We start from the raw sequence: 14,348 nt of genomic DNA on the forward strand, positions 1-14,348 counted from the left end.
CATATGTTCTTTGATATATTGTCAGTACCTTTCACTGTGGGTAAAATTCTACAACCCCAGTTCTCAAGACTGCATAAGATTTAACTGTATCCATTCAATACAGTTATCAATCCGTCACCTTTTGTAGGACATTTATGTTGTTACCTTTTTGTTTTTGCATAAACAACATTGGAATGAACCATATTTTTAGGTAAATTTTGCATGGAAGCATAACTTTTTTTTTAAGATAAAAAAATAAGAAAGGAAGTTGCTGGGACAAAGATAATGCACATGTTTAAAATTTGGGTATGTACTGCTAAACTGCTGTAACTATACACCGTAAGAAATTTTTACTCATTATAGAGTCTTATGAATCCATTAATTTTCCTATGCCTTGATCACTCCTTAAATTTTCTTTGCCAGTCTGATAGGTGAAAAATCATATCTCATTATCATTTAATTGGCATTTCTTTGATTACTAGCTTGGTTGATACAATTTCACTTCTTTATCATCTGGTTGTATTCTTTGTTTTTTTGTGAATGGCCCATTAATGCCCTTTATTTATTCATTTATTACTAGAAATCTTTTCCTCTCAGGCTTTCTGTATGCTGTCAAGTTTAGAGAGAGTAATAATTAATATTAATTCCAACATATTTATGTATGTACTATCACTAGGTACCGTGTTAGGCATGAAGAATGAAAAGATAAGACACACTCAATATTAAGAAGGACCTCACAATATAGAGGAGGTGGTGATCATGAAAACAAACCAAGGAACAAGAATAGCCTGTCATTCATTATTCAGAAGATTAAAAATGGATCTTTATAGTTTCATGTTGGAAAATAGGAAGGTAGCCACTGATTGAGAGACAGAATTCCTTCTGGGGTTTAGGTTTTTCTTTCTAGACTTTGATTAAAACCATAGAGATCTGTTTCATTTTTTTGATTCCACATATAAGTGATAACATACAGTATTTGTTTTTCTCTTTCTGACATTTCACTAAGCATAATGCCCTCCAAATCTCTCCATGTTACTGCAAATGGCAAAATTTCATTCCTTTTTTATGGCTGAGCAGTATTCCATTGTGTATAGATATATCACATCTTCTTTATTCATTCATATGATGATGGGCACTTAGGCCACTTCCATATTTGGCTACTGTAAATAATGTTGCTGTGAACCTTGGGGTACATATATATTTTTGACTTTGTGTTTTCATTCTCTTCAGATACATACCCAGAAGTGGAATTGTTGGACCATATGGTAGTTTTATTTTTAAGTTTTTGAGGAACCTCCATACTGTACTCCATAGTGGCTGTACCAATTTACATTCCCACCAACACTGTACAAGCTTTCCCTTTTCTCCACATCCTCACCAACATATGCTATTTGTGATTTTTTTGATGATAACCATTCTGACAGGTGTGAGGTGATATCTCATTGTGATTTTGATTTGCATTTCTTTGATGATTAGTGATGTTGAGCATCTTTTCATGTGCCTGTTGGCAATCTGTATGTCTTCTTTGGAAAAATGCCTATTCAGGCCTTCTGCCAATTTTAAAATCAAGTTGTTTGTTTGTTTGTTTATTTGTTTTTTTGATATTGAGTTGTATGAGTTGTTTATATTTTTTGGATATTAACCCCTCATCAGTCATATCATTTGCAAATATTTTCTCCCAGTAAGTAAGTTTTCTTTTCATTTTGTTGATAGTTTCCCTAGCTGAGCAAACGTTTTTAAGTTTAATTAGGTTCCAAGTGTTTATATTTGCTTTTGTTTTCTTTGCCTTAGGAGACAGATCCAAAAAAATATTGATTTATGTCAAAGAGTGTTCTGCCTATGTTTTCCTCTAGGAGTTTTATGGTTTCCTGTCTTACATTTAGGTCTTTAATATATTTTGATTTTATTTTTGTATATGATGTGAGAAAATGTTCTAATTTCATTCTTTTACATATAGCTGCCCAGTTTTCCCAGCTCAATGCATTGAAGAGACTGTATTTTCACCATTATATCTTTCCCCCTCCTTTGTTGTAGATAAACTGACCATAAATGAGTGAGGTTATTTCTGGGCTCTCTATTCTGTTCCACTAATCTATGTGCTTGTTTTTGGGCCACTACCATACTGCCTTGATTACTGTAGCTTTGTAGTATAGTCTAAAGTCAGGGAGTGTGATACTTCTTGCTCTGTTCATCTTTCTCAAGATTGTTTTTGCTATTTGGAATCTCCAGTGTTTCCACACAAATTTTAAAATTATTTGTTCTAGTTCTGTGAAAAATGCCATTGGTATTTTGATAGGGATTGCACTGAATCTGTAGATTGTTTTGGGTAGTATAAATATTTTAACAATGTTAATTCTTTCAACACATGAACACAGTATATCTTTCAATCTATTTGTGTTGTCTACAATTTCTTTCATCAGTGTCTTATAGTTTTACGAGTACAGGTCTTTTACCTCTTTTGTTAGACTTATTCCTAGGCATTTTATTCTTTATTAAGCAATTATAAATAGGACTGTTTCCTTAATTTTTCTTTCTGATAGTTTGTTTTTAGTGTATAGAAATGCAACAGATTTCTGCTTATTAATTTTGTATCATGCAACTGTACCAAATTCACTGATGAACTCTAGTAGTTTTTTGGTGGCATCTTTAGAATTTTCTATGGTATCATGTCATGTGCACACAGTGACAGTCTTACTTCTTCCTTTCCAATTTGGACTATTTTTATTTCTTTTTCTTGTTTGAGTGTTGTGGCTAGGACTTCCACTGTTATGTTGAGTAAAAGTAGTGAGACTGGGCATCCCTGTCATATTCTTGATCTTAGAGGAAATGCTGTCAGCTTTTCACTGTGGAGTATGACATTAGCTGTGAGCTTACCATGTATGGTCTTTATTATGCCAAGGTATGTTTCCTTTACACAGACTTTGTGAAGTTTTTTTTTTTTTTTTTATCATAAATGGATATTTAATTTTGTGAAAAGCTTTTTCTGCATCTATTGAAATGACTGTATAGTTTTTATTCTTCAGTTTGTTAATGTGGTGTATCACATTGATTGATCTGCAGATACTGAACCATCCTTGCATCCCTGGGATAAATCCCACTTTATCATGGAGTAAGAACCTTTTAATGTATTGTTGGACTTGGTTTGCTAATATTTTGTTGAGGATTTTTGCATCTATGTTCATCAGTGATGTTGACCTGTAATTTTTTGTGTGTGTGTGCGACATTTTTGTCTGGTTTTAGTATCAGAGTAATGCTGGCCTTGCAGAATGAGTTTGGAAGTATTCCTTCCTCTGTAATTTTTTGGAATAATTTGAGAAGGATAGGTGTTAACTCTTCTGTGCATGTTTGGTAGAATTGACCTGTGAAGCCATCTGGCCCTGGACTTTTGGGGAAGTTTTTAAAATTACTGATTCAATTTAATTACCGTAATTCGTCTGTTCGTATTTCCTATTTCTTTCTTTTTCGGTATTGGAAGATGGTACATTTCTAGGAATTTGTTCATTTCTTCTAGGTTCTTCAATTTATTGGAGTATAATTGTTTGTAGTAATCTCTTATGATCCTTTGTATTTCTGTGATGTCTGTTGTAACTTCTCCTTTTTCATTTCTGATTTATTGATTTAGGCCTTCTCTGTTTTTTCTTGGTGAGTCTGGCTCAAGGTTTATCAATATTGTTTACCTTTTTAAAGAACCAGCTTAGTTTCACTGATCTTTTCTATTGTATTTTTAGTCTTTATTTCCTTTATTTCTGCTCTGATGTTTAGGAGTTCTTTCCTTCTACTATCTTTGGATTTTGTTTGTTCTTCTAGTTCCTTAGGTGTAAGATTAGGTTGTTTACTTGAGGTTTTTCATATTTCCTTGGGTAGGCTTGTATCACTATAAACTTCCCTCTTAAAAGTGCTTTTGCTGCATCCCATAGATTATCCATTGTTGTGTTTTTGTTTTCATTTGCCTCCAGGTTTTTAAAAATTTCTTCTTTGATTTCTTCAGTAATCCATTAATCGTTCAGTAGCATATTGTTTAGCTTCCACGTGTTTGTCTTTATTTGCAGTTTTTTTTTCTTGTCATTGATTTCAAGTCTCATGGAACTGTGGCTGGAAAACATGCTTGATATGATTTCAATTTTCTTAAATTAACCAAGGCTTGTACTGTGGCCTAACATGTGTTCTGTCCTGGAGAATGTTCCATATGCACTTGAAAAGAACGCATATTATGATGCTTTTGGATGGAATGTTATCTATATATCTATTAAGTCCACCTGCTCTAATGTGTTATTTAAGGCCAGTGTTTCCTTATTGGTTTTCTGTATGGATGATCCGTCCATTGATGCAACTGGGGAGTTAAATTCCCCTACTATTATTGTGTTACTGTGAATTTCTCCCTTAATGTCTGTTAATATTTGCTTTATGTATTTAGGTGCTCTTATGTTCGGTGCATATATGTTTAAAATTGCTACATGTTCTTGGATTGATTCCTTAATCATTACGTAATGTCCTTCTTTGTCTCTGTTACAGTCTTTATTTTAAAGTCTATTTAGTCTGATATAAGTATTGCTACCCCAGCTTTCTTTTGATTTACATTTGAATGGAATACTTTTTCCCCATCCTCTCGCTTTTAGTCTGTATATGTTTTTAGATCTGAAATGAGTCCCTTGTAGGCAGCATATTACATGGGTTATTTTTTTTGGTCTCCATTCAGCCCCTCTATATCTTTGATTGGAGCATTCAGTTTATTTACATTTAAAGTAATTATTGATAGGTATGTACTTATTGCCATTTTGCTAATTGTTTGAGGGTTGTTTTTATAGCTCTTTATTGTTCCTTTCTTCTTATTTTGTTCTTTTCCCTTGTGTCTTGATGACTATCTTTAATGTTGTTTGAATTCATTTCTCTTTTTTCAGTGTGTATGTATTACAGATATACATATATATATATATATATGATTGTTTTAAGTTGCTGATCTAATTTCAAATGCATTTTAACAACCCTGCATTTTTACTCCTCACCCCCTCACTACTACTGTTTTTGACATCATATTTTACATCTTTTTGTTTTGTGTATCCCTTAACTTCCTATTGCAGATATAGATGATTTTATTACTTTTGTCTTTTAACCTTCTTACTAGCTTTGTATGTGGTGGATTTACTACCTTTAGTGTATATTTGCCTTTACCAATGAGCTTTTTCCGTTTGTAATTTTCATGTTTCTAGTTGTGGCCTTTTCTTTTTCCCTTAGAGAAGTCTCTTTACTGTTTCTTGTAAAGCTGGTGCTGAACTCTTTCTCCTTTTGCTTGTCTGTAAAACTTTTGATTTCTCCATCAAATCTGAAAGAAAGCCTTGCCAGGTAAAGTATTCTTAGTTGTAGGTTTTCCCCTTTATCACTTTAAATATATCATGCCACTTCCTTCTGGCCTGCAGAGTTTCTGCTGAAAAGTCAGCAATAGCCTTCTGAGAGTTCCCTTGTACATAACTCATTGCTTTTCCCTTGATGCTTTTTAATAATCTAGCCTCTGTCTTTAATTTTTGCTTTGTCATTTTAATTACAATGTACCTTGGTGTGGTCCTCTTTGGATTGATCTTGTTTGGGACTCTCTGTGCTTCCTGGACCTGGAGGTCTGTTTACATTCCCAGGCTAGGGAAGTTTTCAGCTATTAAACCTTCAAATACATTCTCTGCCCCTTTTTCTCTCTCTCTTCTCCTGGGACCACTATAAGGTGAACATTTCTATGTTTTATGTTGTCCTAGAGGTCTTGTAAACTGTCCTTCTTTCTTTTCATTCTTCTTTCTTTTTTTTGTTCAGCTTCAGTGATTTCCACTACTCTTGTCTTCCAGCTCACTGTTCCATTCCTCTGTATCATTTCATCTACTGTTGATTCCTTGTAGTGTATTTTTCATTTCAATTATTATATTCTTCACCTCTGTTTGGTTCTTCTTTATATTTTCTAACTCTTTGCTAAAAACCTCTGACTTCTCACTTTGTTCATCCATTCTTCTCCTGAGATCTTTGACCATCTTCACAATCATTATTTTGAACTCTTTATCTGGTAGACTGCCTATCTAGCTCCACTTCACTTAGTTCTTCTGGAGTTTTATCTTGTTCCTTTGTCACTTCATTTTGCCTAAGTTGCTGTTTTTATCTCTATGTATCTGATAGGTTGGTTACGCTTCCTGACCTGGGAAAAGTGGCCATTTTTGAAGATGTTCTCTGAGTCCCAGCAATGTACTCCCTTCTCTCTGGTCACTGCAGCTACATGTTCTAGGGGTACCCCCTCTGTTGGCTGCATGGGTACTTCTGTTGTGGTTGGCTGTGGGTGGCTGCTGTCAGTCTGGTTGGTTGCTAGGCCCTGCTTTGTGTGGAAGCTGATGGCCACTCTTTGGTGGGGCCAAGTTGTGAAGCAGCTGACTGTGGAATCCCGGGGAGGGGGCCAGGGTCCCAGGGCTAGTGCTGGCTCACTGGTGAGCAGAACCAGGTTCTGGGGTGGGTGGTTGCAGGGTTAGGGTTTCCAGAGCTAGTGTTGGCCTGCTGGTGGGTGGGAACAGATCCTGACATCACTGGCTATGGGTTCTGCGGTGTCCCAAAGCTGGTGCTTGCCTTTTGGTGAGTGGGGCTGGATCCTGGGGCAGAATCAATGTAACAAAACAGAAAAAGACTCACAGATATAGAGAACAAACTAGTAGTTACCAGTGGGAAGAGGGAAAGGTGGAGGGGAAAAATAGAGCTAGAAGATTAAGAAGTACAAACTAGTATGTATAAAATAAATAAGCTACAAAGATATATTATAGAGCATATGGAATATAGTCAATATTTTATAATAACTTCAAATGGAGTATAATCTCTAAAAATTTTGAATCATTATGTTGTACCTCTGAAACAACTAATATAATATTATAAATCAACTACACCTCAATTATAAAGAAAATAGAGGGACTTCCCTAGTTGGGCAGTGGTTAAGAATCCACCTGCTAATGCAGGGGACATGGGTTTGATTCCTGGTCCGGGAAGATCCCACATGCCATGGAGCAACTAAGCCCGTGCGCCACAACTACTGAAGCCTGCGCACCTAGAGCTCGTGCTCCGCAACAAGAGAAGCCACTGCAATGAGAAGCCCGCGCACCGCAACGAAGAGCAGCCCCTGCTCACTGCAACTAGAGAATGCCTGTGCGCAGCAATGAAGACCCAACACAGCCAAAAAATAAATAAATTAATTTAAAAAAAGAAAAAAGTTTAAAAAATTAAGAAAAAAAAGAAAATAGAGATCTGCTTTTTAATTATTAGAAAATAATAGATGACAATGACATTAATACATGGTAGGAAACTCACTATATTGGTTTCTATGACCATGGTGACTATCAGCCAGGTTAACATGTGGAGGAAATGACTGAGCCCATCCCCAGAAATCACTTGCCTTGGTTGATTTTCACATATTTACCCAAGTGAGTATATGAATATGCAATTACACATACACTGCAATCAGAGTGATACTTCAAAATACATATTTGATCATGTCATTCCACTGCTTTAAAAAACTTCCATTACTTCTCATTTCTTATAGGATAATATTCAAAATCCTAAACTAAGATTAAAACACCGCAGTCCATTCTTGTTTCTACTGCCTCACTCTGGGACACTTTACCCCTAGCTTCCTGATCTGCAGATATCAGAGCCTTCTTTCCCTTCCATTAGGATACCATTGTTCTTGTAGTCTTTGCAGAGATTATTTCCTTGCCTGGAATGCTTTTGATCTCTTCTTTTTTGCCTTCTTAACTTCTACTGTCCTTCAGAAATTAGCAGCAAGGTCATTTACTCAAGGTGTCCTTCACTGATTTCCCAGTCCTTCTGATATAACAGTTCTCTATATTTTCCTTGATATTGTTATTCATAGTAAATATTATATTTTTGTGTGATTACTTGACAAACGTTTATCTCTCTAACTCACCTGCAAGCTGCATAAGCAGACTTCATTTCTTTTTTGCTTACCATGGTATCTCTAATGTTATTCACTATACCTAGTATGTATTAGGCATATAGTTATTTGTGGTATAAATAAATATATGAACAAATATAGGAATATCTCAGAATACTGAAATAAATGATGAGACTTTATTATATGAGTCAATTTTTTTTTATGTCCAGACACGTGGATAATTAAGTACATTTTACATGCAATATATTTTATCAGTGAAATAATATACAGTGGTGATAATGCAGCTTAGGTCCCCTGGGAAGTGGACCTAAGATAGAAATGTGCATGCAGGAAGTTTATTTATTAGGAATTGCTATCTGGATGAGGACCTGTGGGAGTGGAGAATGAAGCAGGATGGACAGAGGGAGAAGTTGAACTCTTGGCAATTCCAACAAATGTCTCAGATGATCCCTCCAGGGACCTCTGAAGTTGGGATGGCCCCTCAAAGATATCTTGAATTTAGGCAAGTGTCAAACCTTTATGGTCCCACATCAATCAGTTACTGGATGTGCATTACCTGAGGAAGAGGAATGACCCTTAAGTGAATAGCTCTCTTTAGCCAGGGGCGATTTCCGAAGAGTGACTCGGCAAAGTCACTCTTCCACCAACATGCCCAGCAGCTGTGAGAATGAGTACCTTAGTCTTAACCTGCAGGGAAGGGTGGGAACCTGTGAGGCACATCAGACATCCACTGCAGTTGACCAAAAGAAACACTGAATAATTTCAGTAAGGTTCTGTCTCAATCCCAAATATAAACACACTTGAAACTATGAAAGAGTAAAATCTCAGCAAGAAAACCAAGAGACAGCTATTAACTGCCAGCTGCTGGGATTATGGTAAGTTTTGATTGTGAGAGACAAGCAACAAGCCTGAGAAAAAGGCCTCGAGGTAATGACAAAAATTCAGGGAATATTCATTCTAGAGGATATTTTTTTCCTAGTTTAAGTCAGCTAAGTCTATAAACCTCTAACTCACACTGCATTTTACCCCAAATCATTCATAGTCAACCATACCCCAGTGGTGTATTTCTGGAATATGAGCATTGGAGAATATATCTTTAAACATTTAACGTGTAAAACTGCATGGTGTTTTGCAATGTACAAAATACTATCACATATTTTGTCATTTAACTCTCATAATAACCCCATTCATTTAAATCACTTACTCAAAATCACTATGTGACAGTATGAGTTTTTGAACTAGTGGCTTAATTTTTGTGATGACAAGGATATTGTCTTTACTATACACTGGGGTATCACTAATGCCTATCTCAGGGCCTGAAACAATAGCATTCAGTAAGTAATCATTGAATAAATTTCTGACAGGAATTTATATTTTCTCTTTGTTATCTGTGATTTTTATGGCATTACATAATATATATGCATATATGTAGCACCCACATGTGTGTATGCATGTGCACATGCAGGCTTATAAAGGATACATGGCATATGCAGCTGAATAAATTATACCATGTTTATTCCATAAAATAGGACTAATATATACATTATTACCTTTTTGAGCAGGAATACTTGATATATTTGAGCCCAACTGAATTTTAGTCATTATCCTCTTGGTCAGTTTGGATAGGAGTTAATCTGGCCTTAGAAAATCAGATGGGGGAAAAAAGGTTTCATGCTAAATCAAAGGCTCTGACTTTTTGGGAGAAAATCATCTTCCAAAGAATGTTTTAAAAATTGCTTAATTCTAGACTAAAGAGGGGAAATAAAAGCATATGGAAATCTAAATTTTTATTGTGTTTCCAAAATCGTGGTACTGAATAACTTTCCAGAAATGAAAGATGACTCATAAGCCTTCCTTCTGACTATGGTAATAATAATAATATTCATTTGTGTAATGTAAATTATTAGGCTGAGATGCATTTTGGTAAATTTTTACACTATTAGATATGCTGTCCCTCTAAAGCCTACAAAAAATTAATGTGGAACACCTGATATTTGACTGTGCTTCCAGACGGAGGGACAGCTTGACAAGTGCCATCATAATTTACAACTTTGAAAAAGTGTAGTGTGAATGCATTTGCAGTAAGCTTTAAACAGCTTGGATTATTTACAGGTACAACTGTGTTTAATGTGGAATTTCAATGGATTTAAAATATTACTAGATTCCATCACTGATAATGGAGTATAGGTGTGGCATGTGAGCAATGTGATTATATGCCTTAATTAAATATCTCAGAATAGGATACATCTGTTTGGTGAGATTGAGAGGATGGTAAAATAACATTTAAATTTTCTATTTGATTATTGAGCATCACTGAAGAAGCTCTCACCTTTGGAAAGACGGCATATTTTGGGCTTTTATCCTCTATGGTGGTTTAGGAGAATAATAATCACATAAAATCAAAATGCAGATATAGTGTCTAACTCTTAAGGATAATGTGGACAACTAAAGTATGGATTGCTAACTGATAAGATTTGTATTAGTGTGCAACCTAAAACAACACATAAATCCATATCTCTGGTGGTCAGGAAATTGACTATTGAAACTTTCTGGTTAAACTGGAGAAGGAATCATACATATTAAAATTATATATATCATATTATATACATATCATATGTGGATAAATGCACACATGTGTATATCCTTTTCTCTCCTTCTAATTATGTGTATATGTACGTATGATATATGTATGCATATATAAAAAATATCTCCAAGAAAGAGGATATAGATGACTTTGGTGGTGCGTAAGGTATGGTCGTAGGACGATGAAGGAAATCAGACTTTGGAATATTACTCCATGAAAAGAAAAGTAGTTAGTTTGACACATTTTAACTAGAAAATCATTGATAGATACTATGATTTTACTTCCCAGGAATAAGTGGAACATTGAGAAGAATATATGGTAAAGTGAAACTGTAAAGTAAAACTAAAGTTTCTAAAATGAATTGCTTACTGCATAAACTAACTTCAGGATTTACTGAGTTCATTCAGTCACCTAGTATTCCTGGTCTCATGTTTCAGTCCTGGCCTAGAAACTGAATATTCAGTAGGCTACCAAGCCAGATGTGGACCCTCCCTTCCTGGCTTACATTCTAAATAGAAGACAGATATTAAACAAATCACACTCAAATAACTATGCAAATAAAATCTGACAGGGCTATGGAGACAAAAATAGGGTGCCCTGAAAGAGAACAACAGAGACAGGGTGGGTCTAATTTTGTTGGTGGTGGGGATAGGTCAGGGAAGATTTCTCTGAAACCTAAAGTACAAGTAGAATGGAGGACATGTGTAAAGGGAGAAAAGTGGTTGGAGAATGGGAAGATTACTTTGTGGCTGGAAAATAATGACTCATGGCAAGAGTAGCCCTAGGTGAGGTTGGAGAAGAGGGGAAGAGCAGGTTATTCAGAGGTCACCATGGAGTTTGTATTTTATTCTGAATACAGTGGGAACCACTGAAAGATTTATGCTCTGTGTGTGTGTGTGTGTGTGTGTGTGTGTGTGTGTGTGTGTGATGAGCCAATCGATACTTTTTAAAGCTCAATCTGGAGGGAAGAGGGGTAAGAGTAGAAGCTGCAATACCAGCAGCCTGGATCTTGGTGGATGCAGTGAAGATGGAGAAATAAAGAAATGTTCCAAGATGTATTTAGGAGGTTGGATCCTGAGAGCTTGGGATGCATTAAATGTGGGAGAAAAGGGGAGTCAAGAATAGTCCAAGGTTTCTATGTAACTTTCTACTTTCTCTTAATATACTATTAGATTTAAGAAAAAAGTATCCAGCCTCAATCCAGGTTCTGGACGGTAATCTGATGGTTTGTTTAAAGTAGTCTTCCCAACCACTCAAGGTAGTGAACACTCACACCCCAGTTATTCTGTCCTAGTCCTCTAATCTTCCAAGCAGGCATCTCAGACTCCTATTAGTTTGCTCACTTCCTTACGCTGAGTAAAATTTCCATGAGACTGATGTGTCTTCTTGAAGATTATGGGCAGAGCACCTAACACAGTGTTTGGTAATTGAAAATGTTTACTAAATATCTGTTGAATGAATGAAAATGTTTAATAAATATTTGTTGAAAGAATAATGATAAAGAGGAAATACTAGAATCCAAGGTGCTCACTATCTAGTCAAGAGGACTAAGAAGTGTGATAAAAGCCTTAACAGAAGTAAGCAGGACGAGTTACAGGAGAAGAGAGGACGATGGAGGGAGAAAGGAGGGACGTCTGGAGTACAGATACACTCAAAAATGAGGAGAATATTTTCTGGATTGAGACCGTCTCTAAATGAAATCGTTCCCCTCTCCCCAGCAAGCTCTAGAACAAAACATGAAGAACAATTCTTCAAAAGAGCTTCACATTTTAGAATAATTTTTTAAAACAGACATTAGAACGCACTGCCCTGCAAAAATACAACCTTGATTTTGTACCACCTACAGGACTTGCTACTTGCAGCTTCTGTCTGTAGAAATTTTTGCTCACTTCCATCCCGGGCCCCCTTTCTCTTCGCCCCCGCCCCCAGGGACTGTCAATTCTCAGAAGACCACTGCCCTTGCCTGCTCCCGCCTATTTGTTGGATGGCCTGAGGAACATTTACTACTACCTTATCCCTGAGGAATTCTGAAGATGCAGCTGCCCATAAGACAATGTTTCTGCACCTCGCAGGGCTCCTGCGGAAGGAGAGAAAAGGAGTAATTAGTTACTTAGAGCGCCGACTGTTTTTACCCTTAATCACATCTGGCCCCTACGTACCTAGCTCAGCCTTTAACAGTTTACACAGCAAAGGCCAGTCCCCAGAGCGAGCGCTCTCTCCCTCCCTTCCTTCCGCGAGTAGAAGGAAAACAAGCTGCTAGGCTGGGGGGCGGAGGCGGGAGACGGAGGGCGGGCTCCTTCCCGCCACTCGGCCCACGGTTCGGCGCGCTGGGAACCGCGGGGCCGAGCGCGCAGCCCCGCCCCGGGGGCGTCACCGCCCGGCGCCCGCCCCGTCCCCGCGCCGCCTGCCTTCTGCTTTCCATATCCACAGGCGCTCGGGAAAGCTGTTGCTTTGGTCTCCGGCTGGAGCCTGAGGACGCGGGGAGGGTTCGTCTGTAGGAGACTCCAGGCTGTGGGCAACGCCATGGCCGCTGTGCTAAGCAAGGACGTGGTGGACATCGAGGTACCGACTGCGCGCGGGCTCGCTTAGGGAGCGCGGGGGACGCAGCTGGCGGGTGCCCGGAAGGCCGCCGCGGCCACCGCAGGGCCGGGTAAAGTGGGAGAGGCGGGAAACTTTGCCTCCGCGGGAGGTCTGCGGGGGAGGCGGAGGAGCGAGGACCCAGAGACCCGTGTGGGCTGGCAGGGAGGGAAGTGGGGGGCCCGCGACGGTAGGGGTGTTCTTTGGCTTGGGACCTGGCTGTTTACTTCGGAGTGGGGGTTAAAGAAGTCCCTGAGTGGCAGTGACTGAAGAACCACGAGTGTTCGAGAGAGATGGATTTTCTCAAAGGAGCGCTCATGTCTCACGCAGTCTATCCCGCACCTTCCCCTTTGCCCCTGTAAGCGTTTCGCGTTTCCAGACACCTCCAGTCTGCTGCCCCACCTCCAGTCGCGGAATTCTGCATATTTGCAAAGTATAGAAATAAAGATCTGTGTGTCAGCTAGAGCAGCCCCTGCTAGCCTTAGTATTGCTTATGAAAATAACATAGGGAAGAATGGGATAAGGTATTGAAAGCATGAAAAATACAGTGCCTTCAGAAATACAAAATAAACTGTATTTTCCTCTCGTCAGCAGTTTTTGATTCTCTCTTGCACTCTGTTTCTGTAAAAATGTCATCTTTCTTCCTGTGAATAAAGTCCTCCCTGAAATACATGACCATTTCCTTTGACTTCTCCCTAAGACCTTTATGTATGCGATGAGACAGATATAATAACAAACAGTGATTTTAGACGTACTAACCCAATGTCGGCACGTTTGAGCTAAAATAAACTGCTTTGTAGTTTTTTGTTGTGTTTTGTTTGGGGCTTTTAAAAATTTGAGTCTCCTACGCTGGTAAAACGTGTGTATGTGCACGCCTGTGTTTTCCCTAGAATGAAAAATTTTTCGTTTCCTCAGTCCTTTCAGTGGCTTAAGTAAAATTTTAAAACCACCTGTTTGCAGAAGAGCTGCTTTTTGCCATTGTGCTGCCACTGTGTTATCTCTGTCAGTGATTGAAGGAACTTTGTGTTCTGTTTGGGGGATGGTAGTAGTGTTTTCTCCAGATTCCATACATTGGTTTGAAAAATCCACTCTAGTAATAAGAGCCAAAGTATATTATGTGGACATGTCTACTTAATTTACTTGTGGTTTCTCTTGTGGATAGTTTACTTTTTCATATTGATCAATATGATATATTTAACCCAATATTTATTCATGCACAGGGTAAAAGATACTTGATTTACGTCATTGTCCTTTTTGGTCCTTGTTACTTTGACTTCACCAAATGCC

General features: G+C 37.8%; 1 protein-coding gene and 1 long non-coding RNA gene across 9 annotated transcripts in view; one reads left to right on the forward strand and one right to left on the reverse strand.

Moving 5' to 3' along the window:
* Positions 1 to 12,797, reverse strand: part of LOC309626360 — a 109,890-nt gene extending 97,093 nt beyond the window's left edge. The window contains exons 1-2 of one of the 4 annotated variants that reach the window (XR_014243132.1): positions 12,644 to 12,797; positions 12,495 to 12,561 (exon numbers count right to left, since the gene is read on the reverse strand). This is a non-coding gene — a long non-coding RNA (uncharacterized lncRNA). The remainder of the gene's footprint in view (positions 1 to 12,494; positions 12,562 to 12,643) is intronic. The other 3 variants (XR_014243133.1, XR_014243134.1, XR_014243135.1) reach the window with 3 other exon arrangements.
* A 44-nt stretch (positions 12,798 to 12,841) lies between these two features.
* Positions 12,842 to 14,348, forward strand: part of DPYD (dihydropyrimidine dehydrogenase) — an 815,942-nt gene continuing 814,435 nt past the window's right edge. For 4 of the 5 annotated variants that reach the window (XR_014242114.1, XM_082383234.1, XM_082383235.1 and 1 more), the window contains exon 1: positions 12,887 to 13,046. Coding sequence is in view for 4 of the 5 variants with exons in the window: in XM_082383234.1 (XP_082239360.1) it covers positions 13,008 to 13,046 (39 nt within the window). In the remaining variant the exon portion in view is untranslated. Of the gene's footprint in view, positions 13,047 to 14,348 lie in introns of all 5 variants that reach the window. The other variant, XM_082383233.1, reaches the window with a different exon arrangement.

This window comes from Balaenoptera borealis (assembly GCF_965194805.1).
Source record: "Balaenoptera borealis genome assembly, chromosome: 1".
Classification (NCBI taxonomy): domain Eukaryota; kingdom Metazoa; phylum Chordata; class Mammalia; order Artiodactyla; family Balaenopteridae; genus Balaenoptera; species Balaenoptera borealis.